The sequence below is a fragment of the Cololabis saira genome, chromosome 17 (assembly GCF_033807715.1).
Source record: "Cololabis saira isolate AMF1-May2022 chromosome 17, fColSai1.1, whole genome shotgun sequence".
In the NCBI taxonomy this organism is placed as follows: Eukaryota; Metazoa; Chordata; class Actinopteri; order Beloniformes; family Belonidae; genus Cololabis; species Cololabis saira.
In genome coordinates this window covers 40544136-40565762 of record NC_084603.1, presented here as the reverse complement: position 1 = coordinate 40565762, position 21627 = coordinate 40544136, and the positions used below count along the sequence as shown (strand labels likewise).

At 45.8% G+C, this 21627-nt stretch overlaps 1 protein-coding gene across 5 annotated transcripts in view; it reads left to right on the top strand.

The window, feature by feature from the left end:
• birc6 (baculoviral IAP repeat containing 6) overlaps positions 1-21627 on the top strand; it is a 172268-nt gene that overhangs the window by 118926 nt on the left and 31715 nt on the right. For all 5 annotated transcript variants that reach the window (XM_061745121.1, XM_061745123.1, XM_061745120.1 and 2 more), the window contains 5 exons: positions 2902-3107; positions 3968-4307; positions 5217-5434; positions 7143-7307; positions 8356-8527. In XM_061745121.1, coding sequence (XP_061601105.1) covers positions 2902-3107; positions 3968-4307; positions 5217-5434; positions 7143-7307; positions 8356-8527 — 1101 coding nt within the window. The remainder of the gene's footprint in view (positions 1-2901; positions 3108-3967; positions 4308-5216; positions 5435-7142; positions 7308-8355; positions 8528-21627) is intronic.

Below are 21627 nucleotides of genomic sequence, written 5' to 3'. Positions count from 1 at the left end.
ACAAAAATGCTCAATATTGGCCCTAATTGTTATTTAAGGACAGAAAGTTGTGATGTGATTGGTGTTCCATGGCTGTGGCTGTGGTCCAGAGAGCCAGGAGGTGATGAACGCCGCTGCTGCAGGACGCTTAGTCAGGGTTCTAGCGGGGAGCAGGCGCTGACGGACGTGCTGGTCCAGGACGTGCTGGTCCAGAGCCCCCGCTGACCCCCGGACCCCGGTTATATTTAGCCGCTGGATTCCGCAGACTCACGGCTCCATACCGGCTCACATTAATGTTTTAATGTCCCTGTCCTGATGGCGTCGGCAGAAACACCTGGTCAGATGCGTCGGGTCCCATCACCACAGAGACTCTGAGGCTCGTTTGCTTCGTACCACATCAAAGACCGGCAGCTTTTCCTGTGAGAAACAAGAACAACGCAGGACAGAACAGAGAAATCAGTGGTTGTCTAGCCCGTAATCTGTCCAGTACATTGTTTATGGAGCTTTCCCACTAGTACCTACTCAGCCCAACTCCACTCTCCTTGCCCTCGTTTCTTCTCAACACCCTGATCAGAAGTAGGAGGTTGGAGAAGCTGCTGTGACGTATTTGATTGTGTATCTAAACGGAGAAGACAACAACACTAAAGATGTAGAACCTGGAGGAGATGATAGATGTGCTGCTGGGTCTGTGGCTTGTGTTTGATATCAAGTTAAAAAATTATTCAGAATTGATTATCAGGATTTGATTTGATTTGATTTGATCCGATATTGATTTGGGTTAGTGTTATTTGAAATGTTTTTGGAGCTGTTGCCTGAACAAGAACAAGAATCCGTCAGAGTCTCTTTCTCTGATTTCCTCCTCCTGACTCAGACGTCTGACTCCAACCCCCCGACCAATCGGTGGCCTGTAGTGTGATGATGTCAGATACAGCCGACTCAGCAGCTTAGAACCTCGGCAGAATAGTTACAGAAAAGTATCTACTCAGCACGAGTGGAGTCGGGCTGAGTAGGTACTAGTGGAAAAGCCCCGTTAGTGTGCTGTACCTCACAGTAGTGCTGGGAGTGATTCACTTCTATCTATATTCCTGCGTTCACTTTATGTTGTTATAATTGTGGTATAGCAGCAACTACTTCCATGAGTTTCCAGAAAGGCCTCTGCACATGCAGGGCTCGCTTACAAAGACCTGGAGCCCAGACGCTCCAGCCGCTGTATAATCCTTTGTTTCAGGATAAATTCATGAGAATTAAGTCTTGGGATGACAACACCCCCATCCAGGTAGAGTAGGATCACTCCTAAAAGCTGTTGCCCGACGTTTCTCCTGCATCACTGCATCAAATGATGAGAACAAGTCCTTTATCTTTATTTATCTTTATTTTCCCAAAGAGAGAATGATGTGTGGCTTCAGACCATCGGTACCTGGATGAAGGTGTAATCACTTGATCGCGGGTCGTCGTCAGATGGGATCAGTGAAAGGACAGTAGTATATATGCCGTCATATACGACGATAACGCCAAGCAAAGCACCTTGTTTCTCCTCTTCCAGGGGTTACCGCAGAGCAGCATTGTGTTCCACGTATTGATTTGGTTTTTCATGCCCCTATTATATATTATACCTGACCCCCTGGTGAGCCTGTTCATCCTTCTTGATGAAGGGCAGAGTGAAGGTTTCTCCAAAATAACGCCGGCCGCCATTTACTCTGCAACATTATAACAATAGTAATATCATAGCCCGTATGTTTCATGTGCCTTATGGTTACAAAACACTGCAGTCTTATTTAAGTTCTTCATTTAAGTAAACTTTGTATTGATTACCAGTCAAATCCCAGCGGCTGGATGTGGTGCTCTCTAGAAACATGTGTACGTTCATATGAGCTGCAGAGCTTGAGAAGAGCAAACACTAGCTGGGCTGCATTTAAGGCTGCACTGATGGCATTGTTGTTTGTTTGTTTATTGGATGGATCCCCGTTAGTTGCTGCCTTGGCGACCACTAATCTTCCTGGGGTCCATAAAGTACATAAAATATTACATAAATGATAACATATTTTTTATTAAGGCATAAATACATAGTCATACATTCCTAGCATAAGTACACGACTTGCATGTAGATTCTTCAGGCCTGGACATTTAGAGGATGACACCAGCCACGAGTCCATGTCAAACCATTCAAAAGTTATGGCAGAGATTCAATTCAATTTTATTTGTATAGGGTCTAATACAACAGATGTCTCTAGACGCTTTCCCAGAGCATAAACCCCTGAGCAATTATTACATAAACAATAAAGAAAGTAGGAACTATCAAATATGGACCAATCAGATGAAGGGGGGCGTGCTTTTTGGCGTCTATCGTTGCCACGGTAACGCTTTTGACTGACAAAAGTAATGCGCGTTGTCGCAGGATGGAGACGCATATTTTGATGTATAACACACCTGGGTGCACGTTACGGTTTGGGCTGAATTAACTGCCAAAGGAATGGCATAAATTGCGCCAAAATGACATGATTAATTCAAAATGGCCGACTTCCTGTTGGGTTTGGGCCATGGCGCCAAGAGACTTTTCTTTAAGTTGTGACATGATACAGGTGTGTACCGATATCAGTTATATATGCATAATATCATAATATATTAATAACACTAATTATACTAATACACTGTAATAGCACTAATAATACCATACATTAGTAATATATTTTCAGTCACTGCTATCATTATAATAATTCTACTAATTTCAATATCAATAATACATTCCCAGTCATATGGTCTGCAGCATTAGGTGAGCCTTAAGTTGTTTATTAAAAGTTAATTTGTTCCAGGACATTATTGAACTGTAGAGTGTTTGAGTAGATTAGTTGTGGGAGTTGTGGTAGCAGGTATCAGGGCTGGTTGTCCCGGGACCTGCACCCACCGTCCCCCCTGTCGTTGCAGTGGACCACTGCGACCTGCTGAGCAGCTGCCCCGAGGACGAGCCCATGCTGGCGGCCGACGAGTGCGTGGACGCAGCGGCCGCAGCCGACGAGTCCCTGCTGGAGACCAGCCCCATCCAGTCCCCGCTGCAGGTGTTCGCCGGCATGGGAGGCCTGGCCCTCATCGCTGAGAGGCTGCCCATGCTGTACCCCGACGTCATCCAGCAGGTGGGCTGTAGTGCAGGCCTGGGGGGCGTTAGTGGAGGCTGGGGGTCCATTCAAGTGTAGAGAACCCACTCCATCCCCATTCTTAAGATTCAGAATCCATTATCAAGATCTGATCCAATTTGATTCCGATATTGATTTGGGTTAGTGTTGTTAAAACTGTTTTTTGAGCTGTTGCATGAATGATATGACTGTAGTTATACAACATATGAATACTAGTATTATATTGAGATTCAACAGCAAGTATTGCAGTTTATGATGCTGTAAGGACCAATCACCTCCCAGAATGCTGATAGAACTGCTTTAGGAAACATCGTGGGGCAGAGTTACCAAACAGATCCAGGGAGGAAACAGAGACGGATGAAATCAGTTTTATTTTTTTCCATTTTCGGTCTATTTCGGTTTTTATTTTTGATAATTTGGTTTTGAGCATTTTATGCAAATGTAACCCCAAGACAGTATATAAAGTAATGAAATATTGACAATTTATGCAATTATAACTGAAAACTTTAATGTTTTTATACCTTTAAACATATTTACAGGCAAAAACATGGCACTAGTTATTCTCGTGTCCAACAAAACATTCCTTTTTTGGGCATAAACAAAAAAATACCAAAAGTTGTAATGAAATGATGAAAAAAAAAATTGATCTTTAGACATACGAATTGATTTCTTTTTAGGAATTAATATGAGAATCGTTTTAGAATCAGAAAATTGATTATTTTCCAGCACAGGCCTGGTATAGTGAGTTACTGTCGTTGCGACGAGCCTCCGCTCGTAGGAGTTGTGAGTGTTGTGCCTCGGCGCGGCCCTGGCTTTAGCCTCCCTGTGTGAGTGTCTGTTGTCTCTCTCGGTGCTCCCAGGTCAGCGCCCCGGTCGTGCCCTCCGCCACGCAGGAGAAGCCCAAGGACAGCGACCAGTTTGAGTGGGTGACCATCGAGCAGTCGGGCGAGCTGGTGTACGAGGCCCCGGAGTCCATCGCCACGGAGCCGCCGCCCATCAACAAGCAGCAGTCCCAGTCGTCCTCCTCGTCCTCGTCGTCCTCCTCCGTGCAGACCATGTCCCCCATCCCGGCGCACTCGCTGGCCGCCTTCGGCCTGTTCCTGCGCCTGCCGGGCTACGCAGAGGTGCTGCTGAAGGAGAGGAAGCACGCCCAGTGCCTGCTGCGCCTGGTGCTGGGGGTCACCGACGACGGAGAGGGCAGTAAGTCTCACGCTCACAGCCCTTTACTGAACACTACTCTCAAATTAAATACAGGACTGTCTCAAAAAATTAGAATATTGTGATTTTCTGTAATGCAATTACAAAAACAAAAATGTCATTCATTACAAATCAACTGAAATATTGCAAGCCTTTTATTATTTTAATATTGCTGATCATGGCTTACAGCTTAAGAAAACTCAAATATCCTATCTCAAAAAATTTGAATATTCTGGGAATCTTAATCTTAAACTGTAAACCATAATCAGCAATATTAAAATAATAAAAGGCTTGCAATATTTCAGTTAATTTGTAATGAATCCAGAATGTATGACATTTTAGTTTTTTTAATTGCATTACAGAAAATAAAGAACTTTATCACAATATTCAAATTTTCTGAAACAGTCCTGTACTTTCCTGCTGTATTCTACTACCCTTATTTTTTAACAACCTGTGCTTTTTAAATCAAATACTCATGATTTTTGAAAACCAGCAAAGTTATGGATAAGCCCTGAATGCAGGCATTATGACGTAGAATGGTCAAATTGGTTTGATTCTCTGCACGAATCGGTACAGATTACTTTTGTAATACTGTATTTGACCCGGTCTTTGTACGTTTTGACCGTATAGAAACTTAATTCTTGCCATTGTAAGAATGAGATGTACCTGCTGTACTCTACTGCCCTTACTTTTTAACAACTTGTGCTTTTTATTATTTTACCTCTTTTCTTATCATTTTATTTCATTTTATTTGTTATTTACTGTTTAATTGTGTCTTGCTGCTTTTAATGTTGATGTAAAGCACTTTGAATTACCTTGTGTTGAATTGTGCTGTACAAATAAACTTGGCTTGTGTGTCCTGTGAGAACACAGGAGTTCTGGTAACAGTGGTAACATCTCCTCTTCTCCTAGGTCACATCCTGCAGTCTCCCTCTGCCAACGTGCTGCCCACGCTGCCGTTCCACGTGCTGCGGGCCCTGTTCAGCAGCACCCCCCTGACCACGGACGACGGCGTGCTGCTGCGCCGCATGGCCCTGGAGATCGGGGCCATCCACCTCATCCTGGCCTGCCTGTCGGCTCTGAGCCACCACGCCCCCCGCAACCCCAACGCCAGCTCCAGCGTCTCCGAGGTGAGGCCCGCGGGGCAGTCAGGGGAGGGAGACATAGACTTAGATTTGTGTCTTAATTATTCAATCAAAAAAAAGATTGCTTCAGTCAAAAAATATATTTTCTATTTAAAAAAAAATGATTCAATCCAAAAAAAAGACTTGAAAACCTTTTTCACTTCAATCAAAAAAAAGATCACTTCAAATCAAAAAAAAATATTTTCAATCAAAAAAAAAGTGTTCAAATGCAATTTTTTGGGTCTCAAATATTTGTTTGCATTCACACACTTTTTTTCTTTGATTGAAAATATTTTTTTCGATTTGAAGTGATTTATTTTTTGATTGAAGTGAAAAAAGTTTTAAAGTCTTTTTTTTTTATTGAAAAAGTTTTTTTTTTATTGAAGTGATTTTTTTCATTGAAAATATTTTTTTCCTTTTTGAAGCAACTTCTTTTTTGATAAAATGAAAAAGACACATGTCCTACCCATAATATGGCCCAAACACAAACCACTACTTCAATCAAAAAAACTTCACTTCTATCAAAGAAAACATTTCCAATCAAATAAAAACAGTGTTCAAATGCATTTCTCTAATATTCTTTTGCATTCAAACACTTTTTTTCTTTGATTAAAATCATTTTTATTGATTGAAGTGAATTTATTTTTTAATTGAAAATATATTTTTCATTGAAGCAATCTTTTTTTGATTGAATAATAAAGACATAAATCTACCTCCATAGGGAGACGGCTCCAGCAGTGGCAGGAAACATGATTGATGTTCAACAGTTATCAGCCCCCCCCAAAACACACAGTCCAAGCTTTTGTTAACACCAGCCAGATAGGAGTTCAGATGGGGGAGGTTGAATAGTCCTGCTCACATCTGTGTCTGGGATGTCACTAAAAATTCAAATCTGTACCAATCACTGATTGACATATTTTCATAATCAGCCAGCCGAGAAACTGACACAGATATGTGATGTTGGTGATTATTTATTGGATAGTCGTGACGCAGACGCTCAAGTGCCCGTACAAGCTCACAGAATTGTACTTTTCTGTCTAGAATGTTTTTCCTTTTAACGAGCTAAAGAGCCAACTACCCTTCTAAGATCAAAATGAGTCACTAAACCTCTCACAACAAGGGGATTAAGTATCCAAACATGTTACATTAGAATGGTTTAACGTGATGGGCTTATGAGTAAATTGTCCCCCAACTGAGGTCAAGACATTTGTGGGTTGATGTAAGTTTTTTTTAAACAATATTTTTACAGATTTTTCACTTTTACAAGTAAAGAATGGATACATAATATGATCCACAGAAATAACAAGCAAAACAGACAAACAAACAGAATAACACACAAAACAAAACACCAGCTCAGATCCATATAAATAATACTCTGGGTTACAGTAAAATGTACAGTATGACCAATCAAGAAAATCCCAAATCAGGCTCTACATAGTTCAAGTAGGGCTCCAAACTTTATACAATTGGTCTGTTTTTGAATGTAATATACATGTAATGTGCTCTAATGGCACTAGATCAAACACCACTCTTTGTCAGCCTTTAACAGTTGGTACTTTTTCATTGATCCACTGCAATAAAATATTCTTCCTCGCTGCATAAGTAAGAATACAATACAGCCTCCTGTTTTGATGTTAAGTGTTGTCTTGGGAGGCCCAATAGAAGAGATACGGGTCCATCTCCAGCTTTAAGTCCAATATCTTTTCTATTTCAGCCGCAGATGTCCAGCTGTCACGCTGGAGGCACCAGTGAGGACCAGCAGCTGTACTGGGCTAAGGGGACTGGGTTTGGTACTGGATCCACGGCCTCGGGCTGGGACGTGGAGCAGGCGCTGACCAAGCAGCGGCTGGAGGAGGAGCATGTGACCTGTCTGCTGCAGGTAGGGCTGCCCCTCGCTGCCGCGGGCCTGGACAGAGCTGTGGTCGTACCGCTTCACCACAGCTGCTAATGTTACTGCACTGCAAGAAAGGGGTTCTGATTTTTTTGATGGTATAGAGGGAATGTGCATGACGTCACAGATGAGACTTCACAGCGGGTTATGCCACTGAGTGTCGGAAAGACTGAGTGTCGGAAAGACTGAGTGTCGCAAAGACTGAGTGTCGCAAAGACTGAGTGTCGCAAAGACTGAGTGTCGCAAAGACTGAGTGTCGCAAAGACTGAGTGTCGGACAGACTGAGTGTCAGTGTAAACTTTCAATTTGAGCAACTGGAAAACATCTAAAATGGGAAAGAGCTGTTGTGCAATCGACTGTACTCATAGATTTAGCAAGAAATCAGAGTTATCGTTTTACAGACTGCCTTGAAGTCGGACCAAGCGTCAAGACTTTTGTAAGCCTTCAAGCTTTGCTTTGTGTATTTCCCCGGCGTAGAAATTAAGTACATACTGTATAAATATCAGAAACTGGATTTGTGGCCAATATTAATAACTGTAACTGTACGGGTCAAGTCCAACTGCCTTTAATTTAAGCTGATAATCAGCTGTTATCCCGTCTTCTCCACTAGTTGCAGCTGTTTTTACCACTCAGAGATTAAGGGGGCTGGTCCGGTGGGGAAGTGACGTCAATGCATACCCTCTATATGTGTTCAAACAGTTTTATTTGATCAGTTTCATTTTAATTGTGACAAGTTAACAGCTGCTCCTGGATCTCTGCATGAAGTGTCTGTGAATGATTCTTCGAATGAATCTTTCACATTTCACTAGAGGTTTCAAATGTCTGCCGGCCAGACATCTGCAATGATCGCTGTTTTAGCTTTGAACTAAAACAACAGTTTTACTGTGATGATCAAAAGATAATTCCATCATTACAGCTGGCTTTCTATTGGTTTAAATTATTGTGACTTCTCTATTTCCTCCATGATCAAGACGAGGAAAAGCTAGTGAAATGACGAACCCCAGGGTCAGGTGTTGTTGTTTTCAACCCCCACCAGGTCCTGGCCAGCTACATCAACCCAGCCGGCTCCGGCGGCTGCCACGGTGCCGACGGCGCCTCTGCAGACGGCAGGGCCCACAACAGCTCTGCGCTGCCGACGGTTCTGCAGGAGCTGCTCAACCAGTCCTGCCTCATCCCGGCCATGTCCTCGTACCTGCGCAACGACTCGGGTGAGTCCAGCAAAGCCGTGCTCCTCTGTGCTCCTCTGTGCTCCTCTATGCTCCTCTGTGCTCGTCTGTCTGCCGTTGGTGCACTAGCATCGCACCGGTGCTCTGAACCGCGCTGCAGCACCATTTAATGGACACGAAGCAGCAGATTTAAGCTTGTTTTTACTTCCACTTCATGACCTTCTCTGGCATTTTTAATATCAGACTTTCAGTCCTTGTAAAATCAACATGGACAAGAAACCCTGAACAGAATCCTGAGAAGTTTAAATAACTTGAATTTACAGTTGCACGACAGTAATGCAGATTCAATTAAAAGAAGATACATTTGATAATCTTATTACATTAACTCCATAATTCAGTTGGTGTGTAGTATTGACTAGTTTAGTTTTAATTAAAATGTCAGTCAAATTCAATTTGCACAGCACTTTTTATATAACTTGTGCAACAGTTTCAAATTAGTTAAACAAAAGTATTTACTGGCATTACTGTTTGATCTTAACATATATGTGATCTTTTTTCTGGCTGATGCACAACGATAGACAAACTGAGTATTCTCCAGCTGAAACGACAGCAAGACTCCCATGTTCTTGCTGGACACACTTCTACCGTTCACAGTGCTGGAGGAAGAAGTAACGGAGCTTCTCCACTAGTACCTACTCAACCCGACTAGACTCGCCTCCACTCGGTTTGGTTCTTCTCCACTAGGGGACTAACGTGCCGAGTAGATACTTTTCTGTAACTATTCTGCCGAGGTTCTAAGCTGCTGAGTCGGCTGTATCTGACATCATCACACTACAGGCCACCGATTGGTCGGGGGGTTGGAGTCAGACGTCTGAGTCAGGAGGAGGAAATCAGAGAAAGAGACTCTGACGGATTCTGGTTCATTTTATTCAAGCAGCAACGGCAGCAAAAGTCTGTTTCATGGTCCAACTCTGAGGGTCAGATGTTCATAAACCTGGTGCTGAGGAGAGAATTAAAAAGGGATCTAGACGGTTATAAGGAATGACCAGATCTACCAGGAGATCTGTCTCTTCATAGCTGCTCACGGCTCCAGCTGACTTTTCAGCAGCGCTGAGACAAACTACCAAAAAAAAAGGGTCTCCGCTTGAAGTTTCTCTCACTCATTTTTTAACTTGATATTGAACACAAGCCACAGATCCAGCAGCACATCTATCATCTCCTCCAGGTTCTACATCTTTAGTGTTGTGTTCTTCATTTAGATACACAATCAAATACGTCACAGCAGCTTCTCCAACCTCCTACTTCTGATCTGGGTATTGGAAAGAAACGAGGGCAAGGCGAGTGGAGTCGGGCTGAGTAGGTGCTAGTGGAGAAGCGCCATAAGTGAACCGTTGGAGTGGCGGCTGGTTGCTCTGCCGAACCTCTAGTTCTGGACCTTCCTCTCTGCAGGACTGCTGCAGCTCACGGCTCTCTGAGGTCTGAGCTCAGAAAACGCCTCCCCGGCTCTGTATTCCACCTGTGTTTGTGTCGTTCCTCCTGCCGTTTCTGTCTTACTCCCGAGTGCTTTGGTCCGGTCTGATTGGGAGGTTTTGTCTGGCCCTCCCTGCCCGGTGTGGGGGCCGCCGGCCTCCATCCTCTCTCTGCACGAGCAGCTGCTGAGCTCAGCCACGGCTCCGCGCTCGCTCGGCCGTCGCTCCAGCATTCTTCTGGGTGTGAACACTGCTGGCTGGAGTGAGTGTGTGTGTGTGTGTGTATTGAGACTAGGCATGTGTGTGTAAATCAAGACAGCAGATGGAGCTGCAGGTTCTCAGACTGAAGCTGAGCGGCTCTCCTCCCTCCTGGTCGGAGACGTTTGAATTCTGCTTCGTAGTCAAATGAAAACCCCACTTGTGTTACTTCTCATTTCTCTTGGGACATAATCATTTTGCAAATAATGAACAAATGAGATCAAATTCCCTGTTTTAATATGAAGCGGTCCAGCAGGTTCCTGCTGGCTGGGTGGGGGCTTGCTGCCTGTTTCCCTCAGTAATCCCCCACAGATCTGTGAAGGGGGTGATTGGTCCTTAGGTGTGCGTTTCCCGAGCTGGCAGCGAGCCTCCAGCCTCATCAGCTCTGGGCTGCTCTGGGGACCTGCTGTTGCTGCTGCTGGACCCAGCCTTTGTGTCCTGCCAGCTCTTTTAGCTTGTGCTGCTGGTGAAAAGCATGTTTGCTCTCAATCTGTTGTTAATGAGAACCCCTGGTACAGAGGATGGATGACACAGAGATCATTCAGGCCAGTTTTACTCACACCAAGCAGGATACGATGTACAGCTACAGCACAGTGATGGGAGGGGAGAGTGCAGGTTAATGACACGGAGAGCGTTTCCAGCTAAACAAGACAGGAGTGTCAGTCCAAGCAGCCACGTCAACACATCTGAAAAGACATACACACAGCCACATAGATATACACACACACTCACGTACACACACACACACACATATACATGCATACATACATATACATAGCCATACAGATATATACACACACACACACATAGCCACACATACATACATATACATGCTCGCACACACACACATACAGCCACCCAGACATATATACATATACACGTACACACACACACAGCCACACAGACATATACATACACACATATAGCCACACAGACACACACACACACACACACACACACACACACAGCCACACAGACATATACATACACACATATAGCCACACAGACATATACACGTACACACACACACAGCCACACAGACATATACATACACACTGGCTCGTTCACCTGCATGCTTGCTCTGTAGTTTTTGGGGTTAGTTAATTGCGGTAGCTTAGCTCAGATTGTGATTGGATCTCGAGATTTGGGACGATTGCTGCTCGTGTTTTGGTGGGTTTCCAGTGCTCGACGTGTGCCTCTGTGTTCTTGCTTCCTGGTTTGCATCCAAGTGAGCGCCGCTGCCTTCGTGGCGCTCGAAACACGGAGACTGTGTTGGGGGGGCTGATAAGAGGAGAGCCGGGGAAGGCGTTGGAAATGAGGGAGGTGTGGTTATCAGCAAGTGAGTGTGTTTGAGCGGTAAGTCTGTGAACTTTGCCCCAGAGCTGCTCCTCAGCCATTGTCCTTGATGTTATCAGACGGTACAGTTCTGAAAACAGGTCCACAGATGTCCTGGAGAGGGGAGGGCTAATGGGGGCAGAGCGTCTTGTTTTCATTCCACCAGGGAGATTGTGACTGGAGCGGCCTGCCAAGCTGCTCTGTCAAGGTCAGATTATAAAATCAACAATTGTTTTAGGACAGGCAGATTCCAGTAATTTTCCATCTGCCTTAAGTCTCTGGTTCATCAATGGTGACTCCAATCAAACGAATTTGTGGTCAATTCCCGCCAAGCCGAGCTTCCAACTTCTCCAAGGTCTTTTCCATGTTGCCAATGAGTTAAAAAACCGCAGCTAGCTTGCGATTTAGCTCCCCCAGCGTTAAAGTCTGAGTGTTGGTGACAGAGCTTATCCCTCTAGCCACGTCGGGCAGCTCTGAGAGGGCCAAAACAGCTGTCGACGACTTACAAATTAGTCGATATGCCAGGAAACCGCCAGCTCCAAAAAGCAGAAATCCTGTTATATCAGTGACTTCTCCACTGATTTTCATTTCTTCCTTATTCCCGTCATGCTAATGTCTTATCTGAGGTTTATTTGGGAAAAATCATACAAACTCACTCACCAGTTGTTATACTGGCATCACGCCAACATGTCCTGACTCTTCATCCCTCACCTTGAGGCTCAGTGCAGCATCTGTGCATGTGAAGAGGCTCAGACGCGGTAGCCTCATCCCTGTTGTCCAGGTTGGTGTGTGGAGTCCTTCCACTTAACATCATCTCCTTAGTGTCTGCACATGCGCTGTCTTCCAGACTAACCTCACATGCAGGTCGCTGCAGAGTCTTCCCACCAGTCTCTTTCTGGAGCTCTGGGAACTGCTGACTCGGCACTTCAGAGTCCTCAGACGCTCTGAAATGCCCATGTTCAGTCTCTCACTAGTTTCCTCCTCCGGCTGTTGCCTAGCAACCTGGACTTATTTTCCTCCCGTAGTTGGTTCATTAATTGATTTTCCAATCTTGCTTTTCTTTTTATGAATCGTGATTAGCCTTCTGCGTAACAACCACAGATCCTAGGGATGGGATGCTTTTCTGGAGACTTCAGTTCACTGTAAAGACCACTTCATCGTGAGCTCTGAGCATCTTTCTACGTTAGACGCTGTCATTTATGCGGGCCGGACATGGACAAAGGCTGCCAGGAGATTTCTAAGTGGAGGGTCACAGATCTTTATTTGTCCAGATGCAGTTGTGTAAAAGTTATGATCCTCTCCTTTAATTCTGTTGTATTTGTCTACACACAAAGCAAATTCCTCTGACCGGTGGGTCTCGGCATCACCATGTCACTTATTCCACTGTGCCATTATTTAACAACAGCTAGGTCAAAAAGAAATATGAAGCCATCCTTAGTTGTTTTGGAGGATTTCAGAGGGCAAGTTGCAGCCCGGCGCTGCCAAGTGTCAGCCCTGGATGAGCTGATTGGAGACAAATGCCAGATGTGACCGCTAAATGTTGGTTTAAACTGGGTCACGTCCAGAATGGCTGAAAAATCAAACCTGTTTGGAAGGGCCAGGGGAAAGTCCAGACCTCCACACCCCTGAAATCCTGTTGGACTTGGGGAGACTTGTGCATACAGGACTGTCTCAGAAAATTTTAATATTGTGATAAAGTTCTTTATTTTCTGTAATGCAATAAAAAAAACAAAAATGTCATACATTATGGATTCATTACAAATCAACTGAAATATTACAAGCCTTTTATTATTTTAATATTGCTGATTATGGCTTACAGTTTAAGATTAAGATTCCCAGAATATTCTAATTTTTTGAGATAGGATATTTGAGTTTTCTTAAGCTGTAAGCCATGATCAGCAATATTAAAATAATAAAAGGCTTGCAATATTTCAGTTGATTTGTAATGAATCCAGAATGTATGACATTTTTGTTTTTGTAATTGCATTACAGAAAATCACAATTTTGTAATTTTCTGGGACAGTCCTGTACTTATGGACTCATCAGGGCCTCTGAGGTAGATCCTGGTGTTTCCCGACGCCCGCGGGAGGCCTGCAGGTGGACCCTTTTCTCGCCGTTTGTCCCTCCAAGGCTTCAGCCTTTTATGTGCCACGAGTGTCTTGAAGTGGATTATATTTTATCGCTGATAAATATTTCCCAGCACAATTTACAAAAAAAAAAAAAAGCTAATTTATTCTGAAGATACAGGTAACATTTCTCCCCACATAACTCATGTCTTAAGTTGCTTTTATTTACATTAAACATTTACTACCAAAGCTTCTCCAGAAATGCACCTTTGATGAAAAAGGTCTAACGGTACGAATGAATGAGATTGTGATCTGCCTGTTAGTTTGCGTGTAGCCGTATGCGGCTCTCAGTTGTTGACAGAGATGCTGCATCTGTATGACGGCCTGCTGATTGAACTACAGACGGAGTTCCCGGGTTCTCTGGCACTAATGGCCTGGTCAGATGGGTGCCAGCTGGGAGTGAGCCACTTCCCTCCATAAAAGAAAAGACTATATCTTGTGGAGAGAAAAAAAATCTGTTTTATAAGGAACCACAACCAGCTGTAAATAGTTTATGTATGACATCACTGTCACTGTTGGGGGTCGTCCAAGTCTGAGACTAGTCTTCAGTGGCCGCGGTTACGTGATGTTTTTTAATTAATTATTAGTTAATTATTCTGAATTAAATCATTCAGAATTAAACTATTTTCCTTCCAGTTTACATGGAAATAGTAATTCCGAATTGAGGTTTACATGGAAAACACGTTTGATCGGCTTTCTCCAATTCCTCTCCAGGTCTGGGGGTTGGGAAGGTTCTGATTGGATAGGGGGGGGGACCGGAAGTTAAACTACTGGAAGAAAAACTAACTTAGCCGCTACAACTTTGAAAAGCTCACAATTTTAATGTTTCCTGTTTCCATCTGTTCTTTTAATTATTTCCAGGTCCTCCAAGCTATTTATTAGATAAATGGTCTCTGCTCTTGACCAGCGTTTACTGCGTGCTGCCATCTTGAAACTTTGTTTGGAAAACCAGCCCAGCGGAATATTCAAATTTAATTAATTAATTAGGAATTATTAAAATTAATAATTCCTTGCCACTGTTTGGCTTAAGGCTTTTCTCCCACTATGGGAGTTTTTACCTGCCATTGTTTATGTAATAATTGCTCGGGGTTTATGTTCTGGATCTCTGGAAAGCGTCTAGAGACAACTTCTGTTGTATTAGACGCTATATAAATAAAATTGAATTGAATTGAATATAAGCGTTATGGAGACAGACGGGCGAGGGAACGAGCAGCGCAGAAAGACCGGAATTAATTTAAAGAGGAATGAGTGTTTACATGATCGCGGAATTATTCTATTCGGATTTAAAATCAGAATAAACCAGCCACTTACTTCGGAATTAAGTTTAATTTGGAATGAGCATTTTCATTCGGAATTAGGTGTTTACATGGTAGTTTTTACTCATTTTAAATCGGATTTAATGTTAATTCTGAATTAAAGAGGACTTAAACTTCCCATGTAAAGGCACTGAGTGAGACCTCCAGGGGGGGGGGGGACTCCACGATCCCTCGCTGAGGGAAAACTACCCCGCTAACTCCCTGACTCCCCGTCACGCTGCAGCACATGCACGACTGCACCTCACAAGTAGAGAAAGGATTAATATTAATCTGAAGAGGCCGCCCCCTCAGAGGGGTCATGCTTAGGGTCGCCAACTCCCTGAAAAATAAATCAGGGACACATCGGCTCCTTCACCCTTCCTGGCGGGGTGAATTTTTTTTTAGCCCCTTTTTTGTGAGTGAAATGATTTTTTTAACTACTTGACTCGAACCTGAAAAGGAAGGTGTGTTGCACAATAACAAAATTAACTGAATAAAATAAGTATCTTTCTTAAACAGAAACCTATCCTGCTTAACTTAAAATTGTATAAATTAATATAAAACAATAGAAAGAAAGCAGAACATCCATTCTGTAATAGTGCACATTTTTTTTTTTTTTTTTTTTTTTTTTTTTTTTTTTTTTTTACCTTGTCTGCACACATATTATTGATTGATACCATGACGGTAGAAACCAAAAGTGTATATATGTGCATTATTACTATATGTGATATATACATATATATACGCACACATATGCGTACACATACATAAATATACACATACAAACCCAGTGTTTTTTTTTTTTTTTTTTTTTTTTTTTTTTGGGGGGGGGAGGGGGTGGGGGGGGTGGTGACGACATCCACTGCCAATCCAGGAAGCAGGAACACACGGAGACACACGTCAAGCACTGGAAATCTGCAACAAAAAAAAAAAACCACAAACAAAGCACGAAACCGGCACGGAGCCATCCAAAACACGAACAGCAATCGACCTAAATCTTGAAATCTGATCGCAGTCTGAGCTAAGCTATCGCTACCGCTACCTAAACCCAAAAACTAGAGAGCCAGCATGCAGGTGAACAAGCCAGTGTGTATGTCTATGTGTGTGTATGTATATGATCATGCATGTGTGTGTGTGTGTGTGTGTGTGTGTGTATGCATGTGACTAAATGACTATATGTGTGTGTGTGTGTGTGTGTGTGTGTGTGTGTGTGTGTGTGTGTGTGTGTGTGTGTGTGTGTGTGTGTGTGTGTGTGTGTAATAAACCAAACAAAGCTCCACCTGAAGTGTATCTATAGTGGGGGAGGGGGGGGAGCAACCCCGCCACCCGTGAGACCAGAGGCCGACAAGGAAGAGCCCGGAACCCAGGCCACCGGCAACCCCACAGAGGGGAGAAGTAGGAGGGAGGCAACCCACCGCCTGCGAGGCCCCCCCCCCCACCCGGCGGCGGCCGAGGGGGCCCGCGGGCGGGGCCCCCACGGCGCGGAAAGAAGCAGCCAGGGACCCCGCGGCGGCGGACCGCGACCCAGGCAATCCCCGGCCACCCGGTCCGGGCCGGACACGCGGCCAGGAGGCCCTCACCCTTCAGGCCAACGACCCCCACCCGGCAGGGGGCCAGCCTGCCCGGAGAGACAGAGCCGCCCCGGCCGCCGACGCGGGCAGGCGCACCCGTCCCCCACGAAAGTGGCCCTCCAAGACCAGAGGGGCGCCCCGCCGTAGAGGCAGCGGGGGGGACCGGAGACGGGCCCGGAGAGAGGGAACCCCCCAACAAGGCGACACCCGCGCAGGCCCGACAACGGAGGGCGCCAGACCCAGGCATCCCATTCATTCATCCATTCACCTATCCGATACCTATACTAATAATAATATAATATACTATACATAATAATAATAATAATAATACTAATAATAATACTAATAATAATAATAATAATAACCATCTTTGTATAATATAATATTGATAAATTATTAAGTTTTTGATGTCCTGCCAATGGAGGCTCAAATCCTCCATGGCAGGACCCTTCCATACCGCATTCTCACCGACACAGACATACGATCACGCACCGTTTCCCCCTCCCCGGGGGGATCCAGCACCGCCAGAAGGCACCCCAGGCTGCACGGCGGGCCCCGCCAGGCCCGGGTAACCCGACCCACCCGTCCCAGGCCCAGGCCGGTGAGGGAACGCGGGTGATGTGGGACCCCCTCCCGCCCCTTGTGTTGAGTGCATGTGATTAATGCCATAAAAACAGGGAGGAGGGAGGAACAAAAGTGCAAACAGAAAGTCTGTAGAAAACTTGTAAACATATTTGTGCCTCAAAGGCCATGACTGTAGCTACAGTTGTAGTAAAACAGAACAAAATAACTTATGAACTCAACAGCTCTGCCATTTTCCATTGGCATTTTAGGACTATTTTTTGACTCTCACAGTAATACGGGACAAAGTGCGTCCCTTTTCAGCTCAATACGGGACGCTACTTTGGTTTATAAATACGGGACGATTCCGTTTTTCAAGAGATGGTTGGCGACCGTAATCATGCTGGACCGTCCTACGGGATTCCCTCCCCTCACATGGAAGTGGCTAGCGGCTATTTGGACCAAAACATGTCCCAAATGCTTAGGCAAGACCTCAAGAATCGCAGATGTCCTCAACATTTGATCTGGACAACATGGGTATCAAAAGCACACCTGCATCGAGACTTTGTTCAAATATGTATTTATTTTTAAAAAAGAAAAAAAAAGCATCAGTTCAGGGGAGATATTGCTTACGCTACTCTGAAATCAACACAGACAGATGAGGAGTTCAGTCCTTGTTCTTCTTAGACCTTAAATGGTGGACCAAAGTTCAGGAAATGAAAGTAAAGGGAAGGCCTGTCTCAGCTTAGAGGTGAAGAAGCTTAATTACAAGTTGGTGTGGAAGGCCTTGCAGTGGTAGCAGCCCGGGTTTCTGGGAAACCAGCTCCTTCTAGACCAGGGGTCGGCAACCCAAAATGTTAAAGAGCCATATTGGACCAAAAACACAAAAAACAAATATGTCTGGAGCCGCCAAAAATTAAAAGTCTTGTATAAGCCTTAGAATGAAGGCAAATGGCGAAAGGCGAAATGTCGAGAAAAAAGTCGAAATGTCGAGAAAAAAGTCGAAATGACGAAATTAATGTTGAAGCACAATCTCGGGAAAAAAGTGGAAATTTCAAGAAAAAAGTCAAAATTTCGAGAAATAGTCGAAATGTGGAGATTAATGTTGAAGTACAATTTCGAGAAAAAAGTCGAAATGTCGAGAAAAAAGTCAAAATGACGATTAAAAAGGAAAACGAAAAAAGAAGAAAAAAAAGAAAAAAGAAGAAAAAGAAAAAAAAGGTCAAACATTTTTGAAAAAGTTCCAGGAGCCACTAGGGCGGCGCTAAAGAGCCGTGGGTTGCCGACCCCTGGATTAGATGGATTCTGGGAGGATTCCTCCCAGTCCACCCTGCTCTCAGCCGCTGTGTGGTGGGAAGTGGAAGGTCTCTTCCACGGCAGGTTGAGCCCCACGCATCCACCAGTTTTACAGGCTCTGATAATCCTGCTGCAAAGTCCTCGTAGTCAAAAACCATGATAGTCCACAACGAGGATTCATCTTTCCAGTTCACACACCCAAGGAAATCCCATGATGTGACGCTTTGCTGCATTTCCTGTCCCAACACAGGGGTCAGTCCTGCCTGGGGGCTTCCTGGGCTCCGTCTGCCCCCCCTCACCCAGGTCTCTCTGTTATCTCCCTGGCACATAGCTGTGGCCCGGCAGTATGGCTTGTTCTTCCTGGTTCTCAGCCCCCCCGTGCACGCCCCCCCTCCCGGCTCTGGGGCAGACGTTCATGTCGGACTCGTCTCTCTCGTCCGCCTCACCCCAGCCTTCATCCAAGCGTGTGGCACCTCACAATGTGGTGTAGATGTACACGAACACGATGACAAACAGGTTGAGGAAGGTGCCGATGATGCCCAGCAGGGCCAGGATGGATTCCTCCTGCTCCTCCTCGGCCTCGGCCGCCCGCAGGTCCTCCAGCGTGATGATGGTGGTGCCCATGGTCCCGGCTCACCTAACCCGGCACCCCCGGACACGGATCTGGAAGAGAAGGGAAGAGAAGCTCAGCACCACGGGAGCACGGGTCTAGGATTTCCTTCATTGTGATGAAGAGCTGGTTATCCAGCCAGAAGAACATCAGCTATACACAGACGTGGACGTTAGTGTTTGGTTAAAACCAAGGTCCTGGATAGCTGAGCCTGCAATGAAAGCCGTCAACGTCAGGACGAGTGTGATTGGGAGCACCAGGAGCTCCTGGTGCTCCAGGGAAGGAGCCCTGAATCCAGCCTTCACTGGGAAGAAGGCTGAGGAGAAACGGGAGAGATGGAGCTCCGCTCTCCTCCTCCCTCACATCTCAGGTCAGCAGAGAAAACCAAAGCACAGAAAGGAGAAGCGTCTTACCCTCAGACCTTTAAGGTGCACGACATCATCCGACATGCTTCCCACATCCCGGCAGGGAGAACGCAGCTTTAAAGACATCCTCCATGTGAGACGGAGCAGAGAGGGGGGGGGTCTGAAGCCGCCGTCCCCGAGCTGTGAGCAGCGCGCCGAGCAGGCGGAGGCAGCGGTGCCGCGGCGGCTTCACGCCGCTCCATCCAACACCGCTGCTCGCCACTTTAGTCCTCCAGTCTGAAGTTGAGCGGTGGCCTCCCCTGCACACCAGCCCCCCCCGAAATGAAGTTCCCCCTCACAAGTCCTGGCTCAGTTGTTCCTCCTCAGCTCTGATGTGGGGGGGAGGAAAAGCCCTCTCCTTCCCACCCTCCCACCTCTCCTCCGGTCCTGTACGTCTGCTCCACACGTCTCCACCACCTCCTCCGGAGTGTCTGTAAACCTCTCAGCACACATCCACCGGTCTCCGTCTCCGCTGGGGGGTCAGGGGAATGAGAGCGTCTTCACATGCCTGCATGGTGCACGGTGATGTCTGCAGCTCCGGGACGGAGCAGGAGAGAGCAGGAGAGAGCCGGAGTTCCCCGCTCAGCCGGCTCCGGAGAAACCATCAAAATCCGGGCGGCGGGTGGTGGCGGCGCTCCGGCGGCGCTCCGGCACCAGCTCGTCACCGTGGGAGGAAGGTGTGTTGCATAACCACACTGAGCGCTGACGAGAGAGGGAGGAGAGGGAGGAGAGGGAGGAGAGGGAGGACAGGTCCTGACGGTGGCGGAGAGGACGGAGGAGAAGCACGAGAGGGAGAGAGGAGGAGGAAGAGGAGGGGGAGACTGGATCGCTCACACTTACAATCATCTCCTCCTCTCTCACTGCCATGCAGGCTGCTGGGGTGCACACACACACACACACACACACACACACACACACACACACACACACACACACACACACACACACACACTTGCACTTAAACAAAGGGGGGGGAGACTCCAGGACCGAGGCAAACGCGACCCAGCGTGGGCTCAGGCGAGCCGTCATCAGCTGCTCCGGCAGACCTGAGGAAAGGCAGGGATGTGGGGGGGGGGGGGGGGGGACACGGGGGTCTGGCCGTGGACGGGTCAGGACCTTCCTCCTCCTTTTCCTCAGTCACGACTCTGTCATCTGGTTTGACATTTTCTTGTTGAAAAATCAATGGACGTGGCAGGAAAAGACGTGTTCTTTAAGGCAGCATGTCTCTGACATCTCGGCACTAGTGCTGCCGTCACAGAGGTGGACAGAGGGGGACAGGAACCTGGACACACCCAAAAAAAACATTTACACTATGAGACGGTCAGTTTCTAATGCGTCCAGTCCCAGATGTGTCTCAGATGTGTCCCAGATGTGTCCCAGATGTGTCCCAGATTTGTCCCAGATGTGTCCCAGATGTGTCCCCCGACCGTCTGGACCAGATGGATGTACAGCTTACTTGTCTTTCTCACTAGTTTTTTGCCGTTTGTGAACGTTTGTCTGTGCCGACGGGGGTTTCCAGAGTGATCCTGGTCCACATGGCTCTCCCAGCTCTCTCTCGCAGCTGCTCCGGATACCGTGAATGATTTCAAACTGTTCTGATCTGAAATACGCAAACCTCCCCAGTTTTTCTTTGGGGAACAGCTTATACAACAAACAAACAAACAATCAAACAGACAGAAACATGGGGGCTCCTATGTAGATGATGTTATGTCATGACAATGTCCAATCAGCTCAAGTGACCTGTGTAACTGATAGCGTCCTCTATTCCTCCAATAAAGGCATACAGTACCATTTCACCCATTTCCTGTGGAAGATCGCTCCTTTGGACCTCAAACAGAAAGTCATCTTCTCCATAGCATATATTTCTTTAACTCTGTCCATCCACTGATTAAGACCTGGGGTCTCAGGTTTATACCAGTTCTTGGTGATTGTCTTTTTACAGGCCATTAGCAATATTTTGCACAGATACCAGTCTTCCTTCTTAATCACATCATCTGTCAAATCACAGAAATACAGAACTTTAACATCATTAGGAATCTTATATCCCAAAATCTTTCCCACAGCGATACATATGTTTTCCCAGTAAATGTGGATTTTTGGACATAACCAGAAGATATGAGAGTGATCAGCGTTCCAGTTTCCACACTGCCTCCAGCACTGGGGGAACATTGGTTTTAAACGTTTAAATGATGTGTTTAACACATTTTGGTGAAGTGG